We start from the raw sequence: 27,182 nt of genomic DNA on the forward strand, positions 1-27,182 counted from the left end.
ATCTCTCACCTCTGGGTCTAGCACATACTTTTCCCTCTGCCAAGAACATTCTTGTCGCCCTTTTCCTAGCTTCCTTTAGGTCTTAGTTTAAATCGGGGGTTCTCAACCATGGGTCTGTGAGCTTGAACTGAAATTTTTTAAAAAACCCCAACATTATTCTTGTGGGGACACGTTGGTGTGGGTATAATATATTTATTAAATAATACACAGTATATAGTGTGGACTTAGTAAGTGGTCCATGGTTTTCACCTGACTGGCAAAGGGGTCCATGGAACAAAAAAGTTTAAGAACCCCTTAATTAAAGTGAAACCTCTAGAAGTCCTTCCTTAACCTTCCGACACTATGTCCAGTGCCTTAGCTATTTGCTCCCAAAGCCCTCTAGATCCCAGCACTTAAAATTTGTTTAAGTCTCCGTTCCCTTATTCCTTAAAGGCAGAGGTCACATCTATCTTGATCATTACCATAATCCCAACTACCTAGCACAGTACTATTACTCAGTAGGTACTCAATAAATACTTCCTAATGAACATGGAAGGACAAGTCATTCTATAAAGAAAGGAAACAAAGAATGATTGCCAAGTTAAATATTTTTCTCTACCCTTCTTCAGATCTGAAATATATAACTGTGCTCCCTCTTATATATTGAGAAGCATGAAAGTAAACATGCGAAGTGCCATATTCTGAGTACAACTTTAAGCCCATTTGGAGAAAGAACTGTGACTTCATAAGCAGAACGAGCAACCATCTGTTTATTATGTTTCTGCTTATTATTTCATGCCTTATATTCCAAAACCTTTATTAAAATAAAGATATCACAGCAAAATTACATAACTAGTATATCTCCCCCGATATTATCAACTGGACTAAATGAAACAAATAAATGCCACTAGCATAGGTGGGGAAAAGGAAGGTGAGGCCATAAACAAAAGAAAGAAAAACAAAAGTTCAAGTGTTTGATATGGTAGAGACTGGTAGAACAACATAAGCAGCTTGTCTATAAAGTACTGGCTTGTCTATAAAGTACTGCCACTGGGTGGCATCAGTAACACTGTCTATCAAGTGCAGATATGGAACCAGAAGACCATCAGAACAAATCAGGCTACTTTGCAGAGCTGAGGTTGAATGTTCGGAAGTCTATCTCGAATCTATTAATGGGAAGACGCAATTTCCTGGGAATTCAACTTCCCTGTGTATGTCATCAATACAGAGACAAGTCTTAAGGATGTGCTTACCAGACACCACTGGAAGGGAAGTTTGTCAACATTTTAGCCTAGCCGAAATGTTTCAAAGTCAGCTCACCATTCTAATTGCAGAGTATATGTCAGGAGTTCTCAACAGAAGGAGGATGGGAAAGGAATTAGAATAACCACATAAGCTTTTTCAAACTATTAAGTTGAATTGTATAAAATTATCAATAGTCAAAAATGTGTGGCATACCAAAAACAGCAATTTTATATGGTTCAATATAATACACTATATTTAAAATCACTGGCTTAGTGAGCCATCATTACTGATGAGAGTAGGTTATATTTCTCAGGTTTGTTAGGGGGATAAAAGTTGAGAACCTATGAATGCACATTTCTTTTACTTAAATCATGAAGGATGAACTGAGTAAAGAAGTGAGAATAACACAATCTCTAAGGATAGGGAATAGATTAAATGGTGATACATCTATCAGAAAAAATAGGCATAGGAAGATGTTCACACACAAAAATAAATACTATATTTCGTGCAAAAATAATTACAAAAGGGTGTAGACAATATGTTTTATAACCTGTATTTTATAGAATTCTAATTTTGGGGGGAATGGATATATATTCCCCATAGAAAAAACTGTGAAAGGACATATACTGAAATAGCAGTAGCTGTGCCTGAGTAAGGGACTACCAATACTTAGTCTTCTTATCTTTTTATGTACACATTTCCTAAAATAAACATGCATAATAACTGTGGTGCTTAGAACAGAAAAAAAGACAATGTAGAAAAACTAGGAATATCCAAATAAATTCTATAGTTGTTAATAATAATGTAAACATAATTTATTTTTTACAAATGTACCATGGTCACGTACAATGTTAAAGGTAAAGAGTATACAAGACCTCTGAATTATCTCTGCAAACTTTCTGTAAATCTAAAATTATTCCAAAATAAAATATTTGTTTTAAAAAACAAACCATGGGGAACAGATGTGCCTCAAGGAGTTGAGGGCCCACCTCCCACATTGGAAGTCCGCCATTCGGTTCCCAATGCTTCCTGAAAAAAAAACAAAAGAAAGCAACATGCAAAACAAACAATAAAACCAACTCTGGGAAGCTGATGTGGCTCAGCGGTTAAGGATCAGCTTCCTACATACGAGGTCGCGGGTTTAACCCCCAGGCCCCCATTACCTAAAAACAAACAAACAACAAAAAACCTTGCAAGCCATTTATTAAGATCACATTTTAAAAACCTAAAAGAAATAACTCATTTGGGTAAGAGAACCCTACATATGAACTAGAATGTATGGGAATAAAACTTGTTAATGAGTTGCTATGTCTTCTAGCATTGCAAAAGAAAGTTTAAAGAAGATACAAAATACGGCCTCTCCTAAATAAGTTGTCATCCTATTGGGCACAGACTCACTGAGGCAGAAACAAACAGTTAATCTTTATTTTATTTGGTTTGGTAAATGTCACTGCTGAAAACTAACCACCATAATAACATGTCTACTGGAGGAGATAAGGAATTAAAAATAAGTCTAGGAACAAGCGGCAATAACTGGCAGAAATAACTTTTTCAAAGCTCCAGAAAACATTTAATGGATTGCAGTTAACAGAGAGAGCACCAAAATCAAGAACACGGTTACCTAAAAGCCACAGGATTTCTTGGTGCCCTGGCTAGCCCCACCCCCATCCCTCACCTGCTTAGCAAGGAGGAGGCTCCTGCTCCCCATGTAGATCCCTGATCCCAGTTCTGGAGGGAGCAGAGTAGCCCTAGCATACATGCTGGGAGCTTGTATATCTGGCCCAATCTGTCTGGTGGTGGCCTGAGGGACTCACCATCCCAGAACTTGGCCTATGTGTAGAAGGTGGCTCACAGAATCCTCCTACAGAATGCTGTGGGAAACCAGTTAAGTGGCTGCCTGGGGCAAGGGATTGCTGGCTGTAGGACATACAGTGCAGTGCCCGGGACTGTGTGGAAACTGTTTCCTAGAGATGGGGGAATTCCTAGGGCCAAGTGTGTTTGTCTAAGACAAAACTCAAGCATAAAAAGGACAAAGGAGGCCCCAGTGCTTTGGTCTGCAGCCATTCTCTAAACTGTATGGATAAACTCTGAAGGAGAGCACTTGCAAAGGTCAATCTGCAAAAACTGGGAAAGGTGTTTTCTTTTCCTCCTCCTGTTTTTTTTTTTTGTTGGCTCCTGGCATTCAAAGAAAGCTTTGTCATAACACTCAATGGATATAAGCTTAAAGAACAAACTCAAGAAGCTAAAATCCAGTGATACCAAATTAAAATACCAAAATGCCTAGGTCCAACAAAAGATTATAAACATACAAAGAAACAGGAAGCCATGGCCCAGGCAAAGGAAAAAAGTAAAGCATTCAAACCCATCAACGAGGAGGACCAGTCCTGGGACATACCAAACAAAAACATTTTGAAAAAATGGTCCTAAATATGTTCAAAGGGCTAAAGGAAAATACCAACAAAGAACTAAAGGCAATAAGGAAAAAACAGATGAACAAAAAGAGAATGTCAATAGAGGGATGGAAATTATGAAAAAGAACCAAATAGAGGTGAAGGCCTCAGTAATGGATAATGAAGAACTCTAAACAGGTTAAACCCCAAAAGATCTATGCTGCAGCTTATTATAATCAAATCACTGAATGCCAAAAATAGAGGAGAGAATTCTAAAGCTGGAAGAGAGTAGCAATGTATCACATACAAGGGAGCCTCAGTAAGATTAAGTGCCAATTTTTCTTCAGAAACCATGGAGACAAGATGACAGACGGATGACATATTTAAAGTGCTGAAAGCAAAAAGTGCCAACCAAGAATTCTTCATCTAGCAAAACTGTCTCCAAAACATAGGAGAAAGTTTAAGACATTCCCAAATAAACAAAAGCTGCAGGAGTTCATTAGTACCAGACTGGTCCTACAGAAAATGCTGCAGAGTTCTGTAGGTTGAACAGAAAAGACAATAGATCAAAGCCACATGAAGAATTAACATCTCCACTGAGATTAATGATATGGGTAAGTATAAATTCAACAACCTTTGTATTTTGGGTTTGTAACTCTACCTTTTACTTCCTACAGAATCTAAAAGGCAAATTCATAAAATATAACAAGTCAGTCATCTTGGACATACATGTGAAAATAAATATGTACTCTGTGACAAGAACTACATATAGGTGTGGGACAGAGGTGTATAGGAACATAGTTAGTATATACTATTGAAGTTAAGTTGGTATTAAAGCAAACAAAGATTGTTCTAAATTTAGGATGTTAAATTTAAGCCCCAAGGTAACAACGAAGAAAACATCTGAGAATATGCAAGCTTGCAGAGACAGAAATTAGAATACAGGTTGGGGGGGGGGGGGTGGCAAGGAGGATGGGTAATTAATGCACAATGGGTATAGGGTTTCCTTTTGGGGAGATAATAAGTTTTAGTAATGGAAGGTGGTGAAAGCTATCACAGTTTGTGAATGTGGTTAATCCCACTGAGTGGTATGCTTGGGAGTGGCTGGGATGGGAAAGTTTATGTTTTGTGTGTAAAGTTCCTACAATTAAAAAAATAAAGAACTGAAGAGACAATGACAATTACCTGCAATACATGATCCTGGATAGGATCTATTAAGGCAGGAGAAAAGGCTCAAGGGGACATTAATGGAACATATAGAAAAAATTGAAATATAGACTGCAGGCTTTATATAAATGTTAAATTTCTTGAATTTGATAACTGCACTTACGGTGGGTACATAAGTGAACATCTTTATTCTTAGGAAATGTACATGGCAGTAAAAAGCAACCAAAGATCATGATATATACAACCTACACTCAAGTGTTCAGATAATGGATTGATGAACAGACAGGTAGATAGAATTATACAGCAAATGTGGCAAATGTTAAAATTGTGCATCTGGGTATCTGGGGGAGTAGGGATATGTTGAGTTCTATGTGGGGGTATATATAATTTTTGTAATATCCTGTTAAGTTTGAAAGTTTGAACATATTTCAAAATAAAAATTAAAAAAAAACTATAACCATTAACAATCCTTTTCCTTCATATTTTAAAAAATCTAGTTCCTCAAATCCTAGGTAGCTACAGGTATATGTGCATATGTATGTTCAAGAAAAAGTCAGTGAGTATACACTATGTATCAGGTACCCTACAATGTACTGCCCTCACTGAGCTTACTGTTTAATATATTATTTTAAATGTACGGCAGACTAGAATGGAGAATAGGAAAGGAGGGCCACCATGAGGCAGCCACCAACAGTGTATTTGACCTAAACAGAAGACTGTACATTTTTATAAAAAGGTAATAATAATAGCTACCTTATTGCATTATCCAAATTATACCTGTTATTGCTTAGGTATCAGCTGGCTTACCTAAAAATTGATTTTTTTTTAAAACAAAAACTTCCTTCAAATATTGGAGAAAAATTTGCTTGGGGTAAGGAAAAGTATGCAGAGTCAAAGTATTAAAGTGAGAGTCTGAAAGAGAATAGAAAAAAGAAAAATGCAAAGCCAAAAGCATAAATAGAAAAATAAAATATCTTGATCAATTTCATCTACAGACCAGCCATCTATTATAAATACCCACTGCCTTCTGGTTAGAATATTACCACAGATAGTATAAAGTTTAGAATAAGGTAGTTCCACTGCAGAACACACCCGACAGTTTCATTACTTAAGCATTTAAAATTCCTCAAAATAAGGTATTTGTGCACAGGATGCGATCCAAACCATGAACTCCAATAAATTCAAAGAGAAACACCAGAAGACTGGAGAAAAAAACAACAACAAGCAGAACAGGAGCCATTTTTCCCATCTCAATGAAATACTGTTTAAGGAGGGGAGTTATGTACCTCATCCTAAATTATGTACCTGCAATTTCAACAGAGTTGATATTTCCTACTAGTAGATAGTGCCCATTTTTCTCTGACGCATTTAGTTTCTGCTGCATCTGCTATATAATTTCCCTTTAAAACATCCCTTTGCAGTTATTTCTGTGAATATTTCATTGAGAATATATCATCTTTAAACCAGGAAATAATTCAATCCTTCTTGAAGCATCTGAAACCAACTTTAACAACAGTAAAAGATAAGAAGGCCATTTGCTTATTCATATATATGAGGCAATCTATGACTTACTCATTTTCAAAAGCAAAACTAAGGTCAACATAGAGGATAGTTTTGCAAAAATGTTCTCTTACCATACATCTTACACTCTGATGGTTTTGTGACAGTGTCTTACAGGCCAGATTTTTTTTTTAAGAATAACAAGATAAGATAATTATCAAAATGGCTTCAGCAACCCCACCTTCATGGTTTCCAGGACTGCTATGCCTGAAAGTAGAAAAGGCACTGAGGTTCAGAGCCTGCTTCAAAGCTCAGGCAACATCCTGATCTTTCAGCAGCAATAGGGCAGTGTCAAAGAAAACAAGAGAAAAGTGGTCTAAGCAATAGGAGGACATGGTCCCAGACCGGCTAAGTACCAAGCTCAATACAAATTCTAAATGTGTAGAGGATCATTCCACAGAGCAATCTTATGCAACCAAAATAAGTGTGCAACTCTGAAATAGTAATGATTTTCTTTAATATAAGAGGCAGAGGGAAGCAGAAGTGGCTCAACTGATATAGAGTGCCTGTCTACCATATAGAAGTTCCAGGGATCAAACCCAGAGCCTCCTGGCCCATGTGGTGAGCTGGCCCATGTGCAGTGTAGCCACGCGCAAGGAGTGCCATGCCACACAGGGGTATCCCCTGCATAGGGGAGCCCCATGCACAAGAAGTGCGCCTCACAAGGAGAGCCACTCCACACAAAAAGTGCAGCCCACCCAGGAGTAGTGCCACACACACAGAGAGCTGACACAGCAAGATGATGCAACAAAAAGATACACAGATTCCCATGCCACCTGACGAGAATGCAAGAGGACACAGAAGAACACACAGTGAATGGACACAAGAGAGCAGACAACGGAGGGAGGGGGGAAGGGGAGAGAGATAAATAATAAATCTTTAAAACAAAAGAAGAGGTAGAGGTCACCTGCAAAGTCAACCAATTTAGGAAACGATTTTTATCCTAAACAAATTCCTGCTTACCCCTCCCCATGCAAAAGCAACATTGTTCCATGATTTCATACAGAATGCTACATCTAAAAAAGAATGGACAAATAAAATGATCTTAGTGTTACATTAGCCAGGAATGATGCAAAATTAGAGAAAACAATTCTAAGTTGAAAAAATTCTTTCAATAAAAATTAGCAGTTTCATCTTATATCACAATTAAGACATAAAATTAACATTTAGGTATTACATTACAGTAATCTCACCTTTGAAAAAGAAGACAAATAGAATTTATTTTTTTATTTTATGTAATTTTATTTATTTTAATATCAATGTTACAATTTACTCCATTAACACAGATAGTAACTGCAATAACAATAAATCTGCTTTGGTCTGTAGTTACACTCTCATTTTATTTTTGCTCCTCCCTCAATCTTGAGGGATTTGGGATGATGTCTACTCTGACTGCTTCAGGTTAAGAGATGACTTTTATATTATGGGGCAGAGACAAACAGAATTTTGACTCAGATTTTCAGATGTTTTCCTTAAGACTGTGACATTATCAATTTAGACACTACAGAGCTCCCCAACATACTACTTAGTTTAAGGAATCCCATAGGCTATAACTTGTTTTTAAAACATGTCTTAAGTACAGACCGTATTTGAGAGTCCAAGTTTTACAAAACTCAAGGTACACTCTGGCTATGCCTCAAAAATTCAAAAACCACTTCCTCCTCATTTTTGGTAATGTCCTGTTATAGCATCCACCTCCTCTTTCCTGCCTGCAGTGTCCTAATAAGCAAGGTAATCCCTCAGTCAAGGTTGGTGTGAAGGGCAGTCAACAGTCTTTCTCAACTGAGGAAAATCAGAAACAAGATGGGGGTGGGGGGAGATCAGCATTCTGAAATGAGTCAGAATAAATCTTCCATTTTATTGAATGTTGTCATTGCAAACCTAGGCAAATCACACCACAGAAACATTTTATGTAACCAAACAATAAATAAATGCAGGTTCTACAGAAATGAGACAGGGATCAGTGAGCCATCCTAGCACTAGAATATTCTCCTCCCAAAGATCAAAGGTGCCACTTTCATATAACATTTCTGCCTACAGTAGCTCAAGGATGACCTCCTGAGCTAGGTTTCAAGATTTCTGTGAGGGAATGTACAAGTGTCTTTTTAACCCCACTGAGTATTTTCTACTCCCAGGGCAAAAGATCATCCCTCATTCATTTCTACCCACCCAGGCCCAAAATGACTGCAAAGATTTGGCTGTGCTGTAAAAGTGATGTTGGAGAATTCTATTTAAAACAGGAATAACAAAAGGAGCTGGGTGGGGTAGGTGGGCAGTGGGATTCATGATAAAGGTTTTTATTTTGCCATTGTCTCATCTACAACAGATGATACTTCAAGGGATATCACCTGTAAAGAAGTGCATTATTTACGGGATATTTCCTAAAGGATGTTTCTCCCCTCCAAATGTTTTAATACTTACTCTCTTGGTGACTGGGAAATGTTAAAATTAATGTAAACATATATACATATAAACCTGCTTCCACATAAAAATTCTGGCCTTTATACTTGACACGAAAAACAAAATCTAAATAAAGCAGTCCAAAAACTTCTAGGGGAAAATTCGAGTTGTATAACATCCTTAGCAATTCAGTCATTTTCTTAAAAATGTGTAACATATAACTGTATTTGAATGAATATGCTAACGCTAAAATTTATTTCTATTCAGAGAAAGAAACACTAGATGGCTGCCCATCTGCAAGTTGCTATAATAATTCACCAACATGGAGTTCTCTATCAGTGGGTTTGAACCCAGCCGTTTCTAGTTTCCAGGTTACAGTAAATATTTGCTTCATAAAATCTACTCCTATAAGGAATCACAAGGGCAAAGAAGGGACCCCAATGTTGTCCAAAGCCTTTTGGGTCTAGCCTTGGTTCCTGATATTTTCTGAACCCCAAATATTCCTCCACAGACTTTAAACCATCCTAGGCTATCCTCAAAATTGAACTTTGACCAAATCCTGAAGGTTTCTGTGGTTCCAGGTATAGGAAAAGCATTATACCTGGCCTGATTTTCTCTCTTCTGCCCTTTTGTCTGAAACATATTCATCTGTCAATGGTTAGGCTAGTTCTGCCAAATTCTAAGTTTTACCCTTCGGTAAAGTTAGGATTTTTAAATGATTCTTATTTTAATTTTTTTTTTAACTAGAGAAGTGGGTTTATAGAACAATCATGCATAAATGATTCCCATAAACAACCCCACCCCCACTATCTTGTACTGGAGTGGAACACTTGTTAAAACTGATGTCATCACATTTTAATAACTGTTCTATTCAAGTCCATGGTTTAACTTAGGGTTCCATGTTTGTGTAGTGTAGTTTCATGGGTGTTTTTTTAAAATTTTATTCTGTTACCATACATATAATCTAACATTTCCCCTTTTAATCATATTCAGATATATATATTTCAATAGTTAATTGCATTCATAATGTTGTGCTACCATCACCACCATTCCTTACAATAAAATTTCCATCATTCCAAATAGGGACTCTGTATATTTTAAGCCATAACTTCCCATTCTCTATCCCCACCCTGTCCCCTGGTAACCTACAACTTTGTGTTGCTTTTTTTTTTTTTTTTAAGATTTATTTATTTACCGCCCCCACCACCACCACTACCACCGGTTGTTTGCTCTTTGACCATTCACTGTGTGTTCTTCTATGTCTGCTTGTCTTCTCTTTAAGCAGCACCGGGAACCAATGCTGGGACCTTCCAGAGTGGGAGAGAGGCGCTCAATCTCTTGTGCCACTTCAGCTCCCTGGTCTGCTGCATCTCTTATTGTCTCTCCTCTGTGTCTCTTTTTCTTGCATCATCTTGCTGCGCCAGCTCTCCACACAGGCCTGCACTCCTGCACAGGCCAGTAATCCACATGGGCCAGTGAACCACTCAGAACAGCTTGCCTTTACCAGGAGGTCTGGGAATCAAACTCTGCACCTCCCTATGGTAGACGGGAGCCCAATCGCTTGAGCCACATCCACTTCCCTGCTTAACCTAATTGCTTCAAATCTGTGAGATCATACAATATTTGCCCTTTAATGTCTGGCTTATTTAACTCAATATGATGCCTTCAAGGTTCATCCATACTGTCGTATATATCAGAATTTCCCTTTTACAGCTGGATAATATTCCACTGTGTGTATATACTATGTTTATCCCTTTGTTGGGTGACAGACATGTGGAATCCTCTTATCTTTTGGCAATTGTGAATAATGCTGCTATGAACAGCAGTGTGCAGATATATGCTCAAGCTCCTGCTTTCAATTCTTTTGGGTATATGCCTAGTAGTGGAATTGCCAAATTGCATAGTAGTTCTATATTTAGCTTTCTGAGGAACCGCCACACTGCCTTCCACAGCAGCTGTACCATCTCACACAGTCTCAAGCAATGAATGAGTTCCTATTTCTCCGTATCCGCTCCAAACTCATTATTTTCCATTTTTAAAATAGCAGCCATTATAATGGGTGTGAAAGGTAGCTCAAGGTGGTTTTGATTTGCCTTTCCCTGATGCCTAATGATGTTGAGCATCTTTTCATGTGCTTTCCAACCACTTGCATATTTTCTTAGGAGAGATGTCTGTTCATGTCTTTGGCCCATTTTTCAATTGGCCTGTCATCTTGTTGTTAAGTTGAAGGATTTCTTTTTATATACCAGATATTAAACCTTTATGAGATAAGTGGTTTCCAAATATTTTCTCCAATCACGTAGATTGTCCTTTTACTTTTATGATAAAGTCCTTTGAGAACAAAGGTTTTGTTTTTTTTATTTTTATGAGATTCAATTTATCTATTTTTTCTTTTCTTGCTTAAACTCTGTGTGTAAAGTCTAAGAAACCATTGCTTAACACAAGGTCCTAAAGATGCTTCCTTATGTTTTATTCTCATAGTTTGATAGTTTTAGCTCTTATATTTTGATCTTTGATCCATTTTGTCTTGACTTTTGTATATGGTGTGACGTACAGGTCCTCCTCCTTTTTCTTGCAAACGGAAATCTAGTTTTCCCAGCACCACTTTTTGAAGAGACTATTCTCAACCAATTACGTGATCTTTGTCACCCTCTCAAAAATCAGTGGCCATATATGTGAAGGTTGATTTCTCAGCTCTCAATTCTATTCCATTGGTCTACATGTCTGTCCTTATGCAAGTACCATGCTGTTTTCATTACTGTGACTTTGTAATAAGTTTTAAGATTGGGAAGTGTGAATCCTCCAACTTCATTCTTCTATTACAAGATGGCTTTAGTTATTCAGAGCCCCTTACCCTTCCATATAAATTTAATGACTGGCATTTCCATTTCTGCAAAGAGGGTTGTTGGAATTTTGATTGAGATCACACTGAATCTATAAATTGCTTTTGCTTTGGGAAGTAGTGACATCTTAATAATATTTAGTCTTGCAACTCATGAACACGAAATATCCTTCCATTTATTTAGGATTTGATTTCTTTTAGCAAGTTTTTATAGTTTTCTTTATACCAGTCTTTTACATCCTTGGTTAGATTTATTCCTAGATACCTGAATCTTTCAGTTGCTATTGTGAATGGAATTTGTTTATGTTTTCTTTGGATTATTCATCACTTACATATGGAAACACTACTGATTTTTGGTGTTGAATGGACCCCTTCACTTTGCAAATTCATTTATTAGCTCTAGGAGCTTTATTGTGGATTTTTCAGAATTTTCTGTATATAGGATCATATCATCTTCAAATAGGGAAAGTTTCATTTCTTCCTTTCCAATTTGGATGCCTTTTGTTTCTTTTTCTTGTCTAACTGCTCCGGCAAGAACTTCCAGTACAATGTTAATAAGAATGGTGACACTGGGCATCCTTGTCTTGTTCCTGATCTTAGAGGGAAAGCTTTCAGTCTTTCACCATTAAGTAGGGTGTTAGCACTGAGCTTTTCACATATGCCCTTTATAGTCTTGAAGAAGTTTCCTTGTGCTCCTTGTGTTCTAAGTGTTTTTATCAAGAAAGAGTGCTGTACCTTGTCAAATGATTTTTATTTTTGCATCAATTGATATAATCATGTGGCTTTTTTATTCGTTCTGTTAATGTGGTATATTACATTAATTGCTTTTCTTATGTTGATCCAACCATGGATACCATGGATAAACCCAACTTAATCATGGTATATAATTCTTTTAATATGCTGTTATATAGGGTTTGCTAGAATTTTGCTGAGGATTTTTGCATCCATATTAATAAGAGACATTAGTGTGTAGTTTTCTTCTGGTATCTTAAGACCCACAAAGGGGACGCAGACCAGCTACAAAGTGCCCTGTGGAAGGGGTCAGGAATGGGGCCCAAAACTTCTCCAATGACTCCCTAAAGCCGTGCTTTCATAGCCTGCCTAGCAAATGCAACCCTTCAGCTAACTTTCCCCTGCAGCCGTTTTAACTCTCCACCGCTTCTGCCCCTGTCTGGGAAGGGTTGAAACAACTGCTGCCAAGGCCTATGTCGGGATGGGCTGAAACCATAGCTGCCCTCAAAGCCAGGACCCAGTATTCCAAATTGGCCAATCAAAAGCCATGATCAGCGATCAGCCACACACACCACTGTTCTTGGGGAAGAGGAATTTTACATCCTTTTCTCTCACCAGCCACCAGCCACGGACAGGACCCCGCAGCAGCCTACTGCAGAGTGGGGGATGGGCACTGGTAGCAGCAGAACAGAGAGAGTAATTTACAGTTCTTTACCATAATTTATCAGCTTCTTCCAACTGCTTTTCCCTGGATGATGTATGGTGTTCTAGCCTCTGGAGTTTCCAATTTTTTTTTTTTCAGACAGTTCTTGCCTGTTTAATAGTTGTTGTTATGGAAGGACTGTGTCCTGGAGCTCCCTATCTGCCATCTTCCTTGAAGTACCTCAACGATTCTTTTAAGCTATTTCCTCAACCTAGTATTTTCAGTGGTCATGTGAAACATAGCATCTTTTACTTGGATTCATCCCATATGATATTAATGCTTGTTCTCCTCTTCCTTTCAAAGTCACAGCTGAATTTTAAGCTTATTTACTTGAAATCTAATTTCCTGCTTCCTATCTGAGGAAAGCTTTCAACTTTTAGTTCATTAGAGAAACAACGATTAACATATGCTGAACAAAATGGCTGATCACCATCTCATCATACCAGCTCTGCCCATTTCCCCAGGTTTTCTTGGATGGCTCGGGTATCCCGAGGGGAGTACCTGATATATGCACTTATTGCATATATAAGACTGTTTTTACAAAATATAAATACAAATAAGCTATAGAGATGGAAACAGAATAGCAGCTATGTACAGCAGGAGAAGCATAAAGAGGTTGAGAGGTGATACAATTTGTATTTTATTATCATTATTAGAAAAACGAAAATACTGTAAAAATGATTGAAGTGATAAATGCACAACTAACTATGTGATTATACTGAATACGACTGAATGTACACTTTGGATGAATTTATGCTTTATTACTATGTATCAATAAAATTGATGTTACCAAAAAAACAAAAATCCTATCACTACTTTTTTATAATATTAAAATACTTTAAGCACACACAAAAAATTTAAAAACAGAAACACCTAAGAGAAAACAGGCATTTTACCCTGCCTCCCCACTGCATTCATCGTTTAACCACCACTAGAATCCATCATTAACATTTTCAACACTCTTCTAATATTCCAATCTCACATGCCTCTCTCATTCATCACATGAGAAATAGGGAACCTCTGTCCTGTCTCACCTATAACACTTGCTAACTTGACAGCACCTATGAGACAGAAAATTACAGTGGTGTTAAATCAATTCCCAAAAGGTCAAAGATGCACAGTCTTGGAGGACAGGGATTCCTTCACTTACCATAACAAAAACATGGGCAAATAACACTAGGCCAGGGGTTCTTAACCTTTTTTGTTCCATGGACCCCTTTGCCAGTCAGGAGAAAACCACAGACCCCTTACAAAGTCCACACTATACTGCGTATTATTTAATAAATATATCACACTTGCACTGATTTGGGCTATGGGTGGGAGGCTCTTTGTCTCTTCGGAGATAACCTTAACCTAAGCTGTCTGTCCTGACTTCTGGTTATGGGATGGTGAGAGGCTGCCGCCCTGCCCTTGGTAACCATGGCAATGACTCCAGTCCCAGGAAACAGTTTAACAATGCAAACTCTATAAACTTTAAATATTCAGAGAAATGCAAACCAAATGTGCTAAAAGCTTGCTTATCTAAAATGTATGAAGTCCATGCTAAAAGCTTACCTAGGATGTGGAAGATATATGCTAATTCAAGCCTATTGAAAACCAAAACAAAAGGACCATTTGGCCTTTCCTCTCTGTAAAAAAGGAACTGGAAAATCTTGTTCCGGGCTGGGGCTTAAAACAAAGCTCCCGTCCGGCCTGCTGTCAATTAATCATTTTTCCTTGTCAAAATCATTCCTGAGTCCTGGCCTTTCTATACCCAAATAATTGAACCTCTCTCAAATTCTACAATAGCACTAAGATGTCCCCACAAAAAAAATTTTTTTTTTTTAATTTCAATTCAAGCTCACGGACCCCTTGTTAAAAAATCCCTGAACTAGATAGACTCTTACATTAAAACCACTCTCTATAAGGTCAAATTTTTTTTCACTACACTATGGGATTCAGGGAAAATGACTTAGATATCAGTCTTCAGCACAAAGTAAGGTACTTTTACTTTTAAGTCTCATGTCATATACCCAGAGGAAGTTAATAATGAGTCTTCAGTGGAGCTGCTTAATAAATGCTTCCAGTGATATAAGAAAGGAGCATACATACTAGCCCAAATCAAACTTGGTCCTCCATCACAGTTTTCAGAATATTCAATTGCATAAACTGTAGACTAAGATACCAAAGACCAAAATTTATGTTGCTACAGATGTTCAGAGTTTCTCTACTTTTCTAAGTGTTAAAATAGTACAACCACTCCCAAACCTTTACTAAAAACCAACCAGAGCAATTGGTTTTTCTTTGAACAAAAATAACTGCTTGGGGTTAGTTTTTTAAAATCTTCATTAAATCCAAACTCCTACCATAAAAGATTCGTAATGATATTTTAATGCATTGTACTTACATATCATCATTAGTAACTATAATTTAAATAATGTGCTCATAGTTAAATTCAAAACCGAACTGAACCGGTTCAGTATTGAGGACTTAAAGATTCCTTGGTTATTTACTTTTGATGAACATGATCCTTTTTTAAGATTACAATTTGTCCTAGAAACCAGTTATTTTAACTAGAACACTATTTTCTTTTTTTTTTTTTTTTAATTTTTTTATTTTTTATTGACTTTGTAATAATATTACATTAAAAATATATATGTGAGGTCCCATTCAACCCCACCCCCCCACCCCCCCTCTCCCCCCCCCCAACAACACTCGTTCCCATCATCATGACACATCCATTGGATTTGGTAAGTACATCTTTGGGCACCTCTGCACCTCATATACATTGGTTCACATCATGGCCCATACTCTCCTCTATTCCATCATGTAGGCCCTGTGAGGATTTACAATGTCCGGTGATTACCTCTGAAGCACCATCCAGGGCAGCTCCATGTCCCGAAGACGCCTCCACCTCTCATCTCTTCCTGCCTTTCCCCATACCCTTTGTCCATTATGTCCACTTTTCCCAATCCAATGCCACCTCTTCTATGTGGACACTGGATTGGTTGTGTCCATTGCACCTTTATGTCAAGAGGAGGCTCAGATTCCACCTGGATGCTGGATGCAATCCTCCCATTTTCAGTTGTAATCACTCTAGGCTCCATGGTGTGGTGGTTGTCCTTCTTCACCTCCATCTTAGCTGAGTGTGGTAAGTCCAATAAATCAGATTGTAGGTGCTGGAGTCTGTTGAGGCTCAGGATCTGGCTATCACATTGTCAGTCCAGAGATTCAAATCCCCTAAATATATCTTAAACCCCAACATTAACTGCACCTCCAGCACATTAGCATGAAAGTCTTATGAAGGGAGATCCCATCTGAGTCCAGATTCATCACACATAAACACCATTTCCAAAGAGGGGCCATCTGCCCTGGTAGTTAACCCCATCGGCCATGACCATAACTCCCATGGGTCTCTTTAGCCCTCAAAGGAACCAATATCTGGGGGTTGTATCTGCTTTATCTGTCTCTCTGACTCTGCTCAGTTGTGCATGAGGGCAAACCTTCTGCCAGCCTCCAGACTCTTTTTTAGAAACTCGTAGCCATATAAACTCATTTCTCCTTTCCATTTCCCCCTTACTTTAGGTCAAACAGCATTTTAAAGTCATGGTATTTTATGTAGACATGGATATTCTGCTGATCCGCATTGAACCTTCCGTATAAGGTCATTTTCCAGTTGCATCATCAGTTGGTAGTTGATAGTGGTCCCTCGTTGCCAGGGAGGCTCATCCCCGGGTGTCATGTCCCACGCTGGGGGGAAGGCATTGCATTTACATGCTGAGTTTGGCTTCGAGACTGGCCACATTTGAGTAACATGAAGGCTGACAGAAGGAAATTCCCAGGCACAAAGTTGCTCTAGGCCTTGTTCTTATTTTGGGTTTATCAGCTCACAAGCATAGTCATTAGCATCAGGGGCTCACTGTTGAACCCTCACTCCCTCCCGGTCCCCACCACTGTACCTGGGAGACTGTCGCTGCTCCCCTAGGGACCACGACAGAGCACCACTGGCCAGGAACCCAGTACCCCCCCTACTGTGGTTTTTAATTGTTGCCACTATGAGTATATCCAAACATTACCATGCACCCTGGACATATGTTCTGTACAGCTCCCTGTCAGTCATATATCACCTGTCATTGGTATCCCATACCAGTATCCCTCCATTGCCATTGTTGAAACACTCTGTGATCCAGAACTCCCCGAAATTTGAAGCCCAATATAATGTCATGGTCCCTTACTAGGGAATGGCATATAGCGATGAGTTTAAAGGATAGATAAAGAACTTGGATAAAGTTAGATAAAGAACTTAGATAAAGAATGTTGACTTGAAAAAATTCCACATCCTATTTTTTTCTTTTCCCCCCCCCCCCCCCCTAATTATTCAGCTTTTCTTCACAGGAGTCCTAGACCACAGCAATGTATATATATAATATACAGCACTCCCACACATCCACCAGAAAACCTTTTCCCTTCCACAGTGATACTCTTACGCCCTATTCATATCATATTTACTTAAAGTGATGTACAGAGTCTGAGACATTAGCTTTCTAACAAGGTGACATCTGTGTTTACATTATGGTGCATACTTTAGGATACACAGTTCTTTACATTTTTAGTTATCCTATGTTTTACATTATGGTTTACATTATCAGTCTGTCATCTCCTATATGTTATGGTGTAATATTACATGTTTTATATCCATCCTTGTGTACTCTCAAGAAACTCCTCTCTTACCCCCCATTTACTTTGGTAGAACACTATTTTCATGGCATAGGGTTGTTCTTTTCCCATCAGATGTATTTTTCATTTATTCAGCGTTATGGACTGAAAAATATGTCCACAATATAGTGTTAAGCTAAAAGAAGCAAGTTACAAATCAGTATGTACAGCAAGATCCCATTTTTAAAGAAGATATACTTATGTGCGTATACATGTGCATGCAAACATGCACAAAGCATATATACTAAAAGGTTGACAATGAATCTCTCTGGGTATGGGATTATGGTGCTTTTATTCTTCATACTTATAATTTCAGTGTAGAAAATTTAGAAAATACAAACGGTACTTCAACAAAGGGGGAAAAATTTTTTTAAACCCTGAACCTGAGTGCTCACTAAGCATAAGTCACTAGATTTCTAGCACAGTGCCGCTGTATAATGCACAGTGAAGGAATCTTATTTTAATATCCTTCAGTGAGCAAATATTTTCTTTTACTACTCTGCACAATCAGAAGAGTAATTATAAATTTTAAGATATACTACAGAATTATATAGGGTAAAATGTAAAAGCATCCCTACACTCCCTTCCTCTAAAACCACTCTTTTCCTCTAGAGATAACTACTCTTTTTTTTCTTTATTTTTTTAATGTTACATTCAAAAAATATGAGGTTCCCATATACCATCTCATCCCACTCCTCCCCCCATAACAACCTCCTCCTCAATCATCATGAGACATTCACTGCACTTGGTGAATATAGCTCTGAGCACTGCTGCACCTCATGGTCAATGGTCCACATCATAGCCCATACTCTCCAAGAGATAACTACTGTTGATATGTGTAAATTAGACCTTTTTGTATCATCCATATACATGGTAAAGTTCTGTTTTTTCAGTACATGGAATAATGGTTATGTTGTTCTGATCCCTCCCCCTCTTCTACTTAACAATGTACTTTAGAACTCATATGTTAGTATATATTGGTTTCTCTGAGATTTTTTTCTTTTCTTTAATAGCTCCATGGTATTTCAGAGCATGGTCTATTATTTAAATGGTTCCCCTACTGATGGACATTTAGGCTGCTGCCAATTTTTCACTATTATAAACAATGCTGCAGTGAAACCTTGTATACATCTTTATATACATGTGCATATATTTCCCTAAGATATTTAACTAATACATTTAGTGGGTCAACCAAAACATAAGCACATTTAAAACTGAGAGGAGGTGGGTATTTATCAAAAAGTTATAGTTATTTACACACTTATTAATAGTGCATGAGTGCCCATTTTTTTGCTAACAGTGGATATTATAAATACTTAGATTTGCCAATATATTGGGTGAGAAATGATTTGCATTTCCCTGACTATACTAGAGTCATCTCGGGCATCTTTTCATGTTTATTAGTCAATTGTATTTCTTTTTCCCGGAAATGTCAATTCATAATTCTTTGCCACTTTTCCTAATTCAAGACTTTTCTTATTAATTTTCAGGAGCTCTTTACACATTACAGATATCAACTCTTTGTTATATAGTAGAAGCTCTTTTATTTAATGTGATTTGAAACGGTTTGTTGACTAATTGAAAAGGCCAATTAAAGTGAAAAATCATAAAAAATGTATGCACGATAAACATTTTATTTTCAATTCTTTAAAGTACACTCATTCACCAATCTTTTGGGTTTTTTTAATCGGGATTATTTTATTTTTATACATTGAACAGGAGAGTTTATCATACTCCCTGATATTACAATTGTGGCATTTGAAGCACAACAATAACTATAACATAATTAGCAAGAATTGTCTGGGCTTGGAATTTCCTTTAAAACTGACTGTGCTTATATTGGTTTAACATTCTTTTTTTCATTTTAAAAAATCTATTGAAGCATATCATACGTACATGAACATACGTAAACAATAATTGTATAGTATAAGTTGCTAACTTACAAAACAAACATACATAACATCATACAGGGCTCCTATACATCACCCTACCAACACTACTTTGCGTTGTTGTGGAACATTTGTTACAAATGATGAAAGAGCATTATCAAATTATTATTACAAACTACAGTCCGTATCTTGTATTTCATTCACCAATCTTTTGATATAAGGCCAAGATTTTTTCTTTGACTCCATTACCACTGACTATAAAGAAATTAGTTTAAATTTAAAGTTTAGAACTTAAATTTTAAATTTAGAATTTAAATTTTAAATTTAAATTTCAGTTCAGAATTCTTAGGTTAGACCTTCAAAGTGTAAGAGAACTTAAAAGAAACTTTACAGTTGTCTTACCCACGCCTAATCAGGTCATCAAATTTAAGTAACTTACTTTCATCAACTCTTTCATAAACATTCATTTTGCTTTGTTACAGTGAATCTAACACACTAATCACCCAGCTTCACAAACAGTCCACACATACTGAATTTTGTTTCTGTGGTATCCCTGCCTGCTTCCCAACCCTACCTTCCTCATGCTATTTTGAACCAAATCATAGACATCTTATTATTTCATCTGCAAATTTTCAATAGAGAAGGACTCCATTTCCTCTACTCATATTTTATCATGTTACAAAATATTAAGATAAATTAATATTTATAAAAACAAGTACAACCAGCATTTACAAGTTTAGTAATAAAAACAAAACCTCTACGAGTATGTACACAAAGACAGACATACTCAAGAACAACTTACAAATAGCAAGTGTTTGGTGCACAATACATTTTACTAAGGAAATGGACATCTTTTACACAAGTGAGTCAGTTGAGTGGAAGTCAAAGTTTCTACTGCATATACAGAAGCTATCCCACACCCAGTCTGACACTTTACTATGTCATATAAATTTATTATGGTATCTTATGTTTCCTACTTTTTAAAAATATATATTTACATTTTTAATATACACCCAGAATTTATTTTTGTTTATGACATGAGGTGGAGATCCAGTTCTTTCCAAATGGATAGCCTAATTTCCTAACTCAATGTCAATTTTTAAACATCATACTTAGGGCATTTAAAATAACCAAAGCATCAACCTCTAACTTACAAAGAAAGAAGCTGTGCAAACAAACTAATAAAGCAACATGTTTAGGTCCAACTTGATAGGATCATACCACACCACTCTCTGCTTCCAAAGGCTTTTAACTTTAGAAAGGGGTACCTGGCATCCTATGAGTTTAAAGATTGCACAGCAGTCCCGAGAGCAGAAGCAATAATGCTACCATGACTGGCTCTCATTACCACTCTGGCTCACAATGGTATCTCCAAAGAGCTGTCATCACAACTGCACAGGCCTCTTTCTGAATCTCATTACAGCACAATGTAAATTTACATTCACATTGAAATAATCCATACTTCGCAACATAATAAAGTCAACCCTCCCAACTCTCCATCCAGTCCTTAATACTACTAAGGTACAATGTGTCTTGTAGACACTGCTGAATGAATGACTTAGACAAGAACATGCATGTACTAGTCCACAATACAATTTCTCATGGCAATGTCACTAAAAGGTACTAAAAGTCAAGGTAAAATTTGTTAAATTTCCTTTATAACACAGAAATCCAATCAATTATAAGGCTGCCTTACATCAGGGCAAACTTTTATTCTGTGAAGGGCCAGATAATAAACAGGCATTGCAGACCATAAGGTATCTACTGCATTGAGTCAACTCTGACCTATGATATGAAAACAGCCATAGAAAATATATAAAAGAATGGGCGTGGCTGTGTTCCAATAAAACTTTATTTACAAAAACAAGTGGTAGGTGGGATTTGGCCCAAAGGAGTATTTTGCTGATCCTTGCCCCTCCCTGCCTTATACAAATGATTCATATTTTCCAAACAGGAACCCATTAACCTATACACTTATTTGAGTAAATATGATGACACTGAAGGAACCAGAAACAATTTCAGTGCCATCTTACAGAAATGAGTACTCTCAAATTCAATCACTAAACTTTTTCTATAAGTTCTTCTCATGATGAAAATATATGTTTTTAAAATATAAGACTGTAAAATCACTTTAAGGCTAATGTTTATTTTAAAAGATGGTTAAAATGAACATGAAAATAGCTAGTGAAAAAGGAAAACAGGCCAACAAAAGAGTCAAATTCAACAATCTTTCACCCATTATTCTGACAATCAACATGAGTAGTAAAAAAACCCCCTAAATACATGGTCATGATTCATAACATCACTACTCAACGCAGAAACAGACTTTCAAAGTACACTTAAGTGAGAATACACATTTGGACCTCAGATTGCTGACCATAAAACCTGATTTTTTAAAAACTATGCAGTTTTGACAAAATATTTTTAATTTAGAAAGTGAAACCAAAAACTTCCTTGGCACATTGTGCATATTTAATTTTAAAATATTAATTTTAATGCTTCATCTTGACAGCCTGGTAAAACAGACATTCCATTTTAAAGGCAATAAGGATGGCAGCCATTTTAATGTAGTTAAAGCACACATTCTAAGCCATCAAGGCTACTTGTTCACAGAACACATTTTGAAGTCCAGGATTATTGAAAAAGAAAATGTTTCTGTGAAGGATATTCACACTGCCTACAGATATACTGGATGTTAATCAAAACATAAAGGAATAAAAACAATAAACTCAAGTACATAAGACACCTTGACACCAAAAGCACAGTACATAAATGACACACACAAAACTGATATATTAGACTTCATCAAAATTAAAAACTTTCACTCTTTAAAAGGCCCCATGTAAAGGATGAAAAAACAAGCTACAGACTGGGAGAAATGTTTGTAAACCATACATCAGACAAAGGGCTAGCATCTAGACTATATAAAGATCCCTTAAAACGCAACAATAAAAAAAGCCAACAGACCAATCAGGAGATGGGCAAAAGATATGAATCCACGTTTCACCGAGGATATACAGATGGTAAATAAGCACATGAAAAAATGTTCAATATCTTTAGCTATCAGGAAAATGCAAATTAAAACTACAATGAGATATCACTGCACAAATATGAGAAAGGCTAAAAATTTGTTTTAAAGTGACAAGACCAAATGCTAGCGAGAATAAAGAAAAGCTGGTTTACTTACATATTGGTGGGAATATAAAATGACTCATCCACCCTGGAAAAGTCTGGCAATTCCTTACAAAACTAAACATGGAACCACCATACAACCTAGCAACTGCACTCCTAAGCATTTATTCCAGAGAAATGAAAACAGGTCTGCACAAAACCTGTATACCACTTCATAGCAACTTTACTTGGAATAACCAAAAACTGGAAACTGCCCAGATGCCCTTCAATGGGTGAATGGTTAAACAAACAGTGCTATAGCCATACTATGTAATATTACTCAGCAATAAAAACAAAGCAAAAAAAAAAAAAACTACTGATATATACAGCAACTTATATGAATCTCCAGTGGAATTATCCTTAGTGATAAAAAGCCAATATCAAAAGGTTATATACTGTATGATTCTATTTTTATAGCATTCTTGAAATTACAAAATTATAGAGATAGAGGATGAGATTAAGTGGTTAACAGCAGTCAGGGAAGGAAAGAGATGGGTGTGGCTATGAAAGGGCAGCTTGAGGGAATCCTGCAGTGATGGAGCTGTTCTGTAACTTGACTGTGGCAGTAGTCACATGAATCAACATGTGATAAAATGGCACAGAACTAAATACACATGCAAATGAGTGCATGTAAAACTGGTGAAATCTGAATAAGGTAGAGGGATTATATCAATTTCAATTTCCTAGTTGTGGTATTGTACTATAGTTATGCAAGATGTTACCACTGAGGGAAACTATAATATGTAATTATCTCAAAATAAAAGTTAAAACAGAAGGAAAGGAAAAAAAGTATGTAAGACCAGCCAATGGCAGGAGTAGAAAAATAAAGCATTTATTTTTGCTTTAAGGCTCAGCAACTGAAACTCAAGGAAGGGAAGTGGATTTGGTTCAACTGATAGAGTGCCCGCCTACCACATGGGAGGTCCAGGGTTCAAACCCAGGGCCTCCTGACCCTGTGGTGAGCTGGCCCACACACAGTGCTGATGCAAGCAAGGAGTGCCATGCCATGCAGGGGTGTCCCCTGCGTAGGGGAGCCCCACGCACAAGGAGTGTGCCCCGTAAGCAGAGCCGCCCTGCGCGAAAAAAGTGCAACCTGCCCAGGAGTGGTGCTGCACACACCGAGAGCTGATGCAGCAAGATGACACAACAAAAAGAGACAGATTCTCGGTGCCACTGATAAGAATACAAACCGGACACAGAAGAACACAGCAAAATGGACACAGAGAGCAGACAACTTGGGGGGAGGGGAGGGAAGGGGAGAGAAATAAATAATAAATCTTAAAAAAAAAAAAGTCAAGAAAGAAAAAAGGAGGAAAGAAAAGATTACCAAAAAGAGAATCTACAGTCTACAATTAATGAAATCATTTCCCCCCTCCCCTATGGAGCCTTACCCTCCCCAGGATTTTGTATATATCCCCAATTCGACTTATTTTTTTAAATAAAAATAAACAGTATATACATTTGTCTCTCCAAAACCCCCACCACCACCATTCCAGACCATAAACCTGTAGGTAGGGATTGTCTTCTAATCTTCATATCCCAAGAACTTGGCACAAAATAAATCACAGATGAAGGAACAAGTTGAATGAGTCAGTGGATGAATGAGATGTGTGCATATTCTCGTGTTCCTACCCAACTGCAGTTATATAAGGCAGCACACATTCCCTTACAAAGTTCTAAAAGCCATGAACGTTAAAAACAGTGTGGTGTATACACGTTTCATTTTGCTTGCAAGCAAAAGTTAACACTATAACAATACCTGACTTTTCTAAACTGTTTCTTAATTTATAGGCTTCCAAGAATTATGTATACTTAGGTTGAAACCAGTCTATGTAGATATTTGAGGAAAACTTTCTAAACAACTATTCTAAGGAATAATAACAGCCTTAAAATATGGGTGTGTGCATATACATACATACATGCATATATATGTATATATAAAATCAGTATAAGAATATAGCATTTAATTGAGGTGTTGTTTAGCAATCATTCTGCCCAACCATCAAGACACTTATTTTACAGATGCTAAAACTGAGAGGTAAAATTACTTCTTCAAGGTTATATAACTAGTAAGAGAGAGATGGGACTGGTAACTGAGCCCCTCCAGAACTCCAATTCATTTTTCTTCTCACTGAATTGGAATAAGACTCCCCTTTATCTACTCACCCACCCCTACCCAAAATAAACGAACAAAAATCTTAATCTGAATCACTTGGGTTTTTTCCAAATATGGGTTTTTTTCCAAAATAAACTTTTAATTGTTGCATTACACCTTCCAAGGATTTTTAGGTGTTAAATTACTTCTCATATCAGAACCCTGAAAAACTTTATTCTATGGTGCAATTATATTAACATTTTAATATTTCATCCCTGATATAAACGGCAGGAAAGGTGTTAATTCTAACAGGAAGCATATATATCTTACACTTTAGCAGCTTCAATCGATAAGCTATTTTACAATTTAAGGAGACAGTATTACCATCTTGAGTTGATATGCTCATTGACAGCATTTTAATTGAATCGGGCTTGTTCTCCACTTGCAGCTGCCTGAGGTATCAAGAACATTTATAACTTAAAGTGACAAGCAAATATCCGGAAATACGGCTTTTTAATCAGGTGAAATCTCTGCTATGCAGCAACACGTTACTAAACATGAATTTAAAAGTCCTAGAATCTGAACACTAGAATGAAACTCAGTTGTGCTCTAGTCCAAAATTCTCATTTTTGTATATAAGGAAACAGGGTCGATGATTTAACCAATAAAGCAAACAGTTTACTTTTTCAAAGGGATACATTTTAATGTCAAATGACTCTTAAAAACCTTTATTCTGCATCTCACCGTCGTTTCTTAGAAAGATGGTCGATTTCTTTTTAAAAGGTGTAAAGAGCGAACAGGGCAAATTAATTTCGAGAGTGAAAAAAATGAAGGAGGCGATGCTGGACTGAAGAAGAGAAATGACGTCTTATTTAAAATATGTAACCCCTTGATGGGTTAGACAATGAATCATATTCTCCTAGATTTTTCTATGTGCCATACATATCAGCCACAGTTCTGTCCGACACTCAAATGAGAGGAAGAGGAAGTGAATAAAGCTAATACTAAATATACAGCACCCACTGAAGGCAGAGATGTACATAGAAAGAACAGAAAAAAACATGAACATGTTTCTGCTAGAATCCAACCGTTTTCTAACACACCTAAAGGTACGGAAACTAAGATGAGATCGGAAGCCACCGCATCCCTCAAATTCGAAAGGGCGGATGCTTCTCGGACCAGAGAGAACCCCTAGAGCCCTCAGATACAGAGCGACTGGGAGGGAACAAAATGGAGTTGAGGTCTAGGAGTGTCCAAAGGTCGTTGGGGGGTCTCGAAGGCAAGTGACATGATCCTCTCGAAGGTCAGGGCAAAGCAGAGCAGATCAGGATGATCACTTCTGTTTCTGGGTGGAGGTGAGATCAGGAAGAGGCAGGCCGGATCTCAAGGACCCCCAACTCCAGTCAAGGAAATGATATGGTGACCTCGGGACTCTTCCCGGGCCCGGATGAGGCGAGCGGCTTAAGAAGAAAGCGCGTAGGTTCCGGGACCCGGCCATGCCCCCTCAACCTCTTCCGTTCTCAGGTGTGGGACGTAGACCAGTTGAATGCGACAGGGCAAGGGTGCCGGGGCCTCAGCCTCACTAGCTGGGGTTACTCACCGAGTAGACGGTGCCCACCTCGTCCTCCCAACCGGCTGGTGCCTGGCCCTCGGAAGCTAGCGAAACGAGCCGCGTGTCCGCTGGCGCTGAGGCAAGTAGGGGAGCGGCGCCGAGGCCAGAGAAAAAGCCGCAGCAGCGCGCGCGCACCCGGGGGGCGGCGGGGGCGGGGCCCGGCGCTGTGCAGCGCGAGCCCGGAAAAGACGTGCCCGGAGGGGCGGGCGGAGCGGGGGCGCGCGGTGGTGTGGCTGAGCCCGCCGAATCGCTGGCGGCTTAGAGCTCGGCCCACCCACGCGCAGGTCCCGGCTCGCCCGGCGACGTCACTCCGAAAAGAAGGGGCCGAGGGGGCTTCTAGCTGGAAGGGAGGGACGTTGCGGTGGAGCTGAGTCCGGTAACGGCTCCCCGCGCGCTCGCGGCCGTTTGTTGATTTGGGTTTGCATCTGCCTGGGTTGATCTTGATTGCAGCATTAGTGAGGGTGTTTCCGGAAGGACCTGGGGCCTACCTAATTTCAGTCAGGTGCCAAACCGGCCCAAGCCCACACCTGCGGCTGGACTCCATCCCAGAATGAAAGTTACCCTCGGGTTATCCTCCAGCTGCTCTTTACACCTACTCATCTTTGGACTCGCTGTTCTTTAGAGAAAGATCTTAACTTCCTTTGGTTGAAGGCATCCTGCTCCTCGAAGACTGAATTAAGGCTTCTCGTCCATTTATCTTGC

The 27,182-nt window shown here is 38.0% G+C and overlaps 1 protein-coding gene across 12 annotated transcripts in view; it reads right to left on the minus strand.

The window, feature by feature from the left end:
* ACSL4 (acyl-CoA synthetase long chain family member 4) overlaps nucleotides 1-26,934 on the minus strand; it is a 124,285-nt gene extending 97,351 nt beyond the window's left edge. For 3 of the 12 annotated variants that reach the window (XM_071213260.1, XM_071213258.1, XM_071213257.1), the window contains exons 1-2: nucleotides 26,469-26,580; nucleotides 2,175-2,253 (exon numbers count right to left, since the gene is read on the minus strand). In XM_071213260.1, the coding sequence (XP_071069361.1) occupies nucleotides 2,175-2,222 (48 nt within the window). In that variant the 5' untranslated portion in view covers nucleotides 2,223-2,253; nucleotides 26,469-26,580. Of the gene's footprint in view, nucleotides 1-2,174; nucleotides 2,254-26,468 lie in introns of all 12 variants that reach the window. The other 9 variants (XM_071213262.1, XM_071213259.1, XM_004472925.5 and 6 more) reach the window with 9 other exon arrangements.
* Nucleotides 26,935-27,182: the final 248 nt, after the last annotated feature.

The sequence above is a fragment of the Dasypus novemcinctus genome, chromosome X (assembly GCF_030445035.2).
Source record: "Dasypus novemcinctus isolate mDasNov1 chromosome X, mDasNov1.1.hap2, whole genome shotgun sequence".
Classification (NCBI taxonomy): Eukaryota; Metazoa; Chordata; class Mammalia; order Cingulata; family Dasypodidae; genus Dasypus; species Dasypus novemcinctus.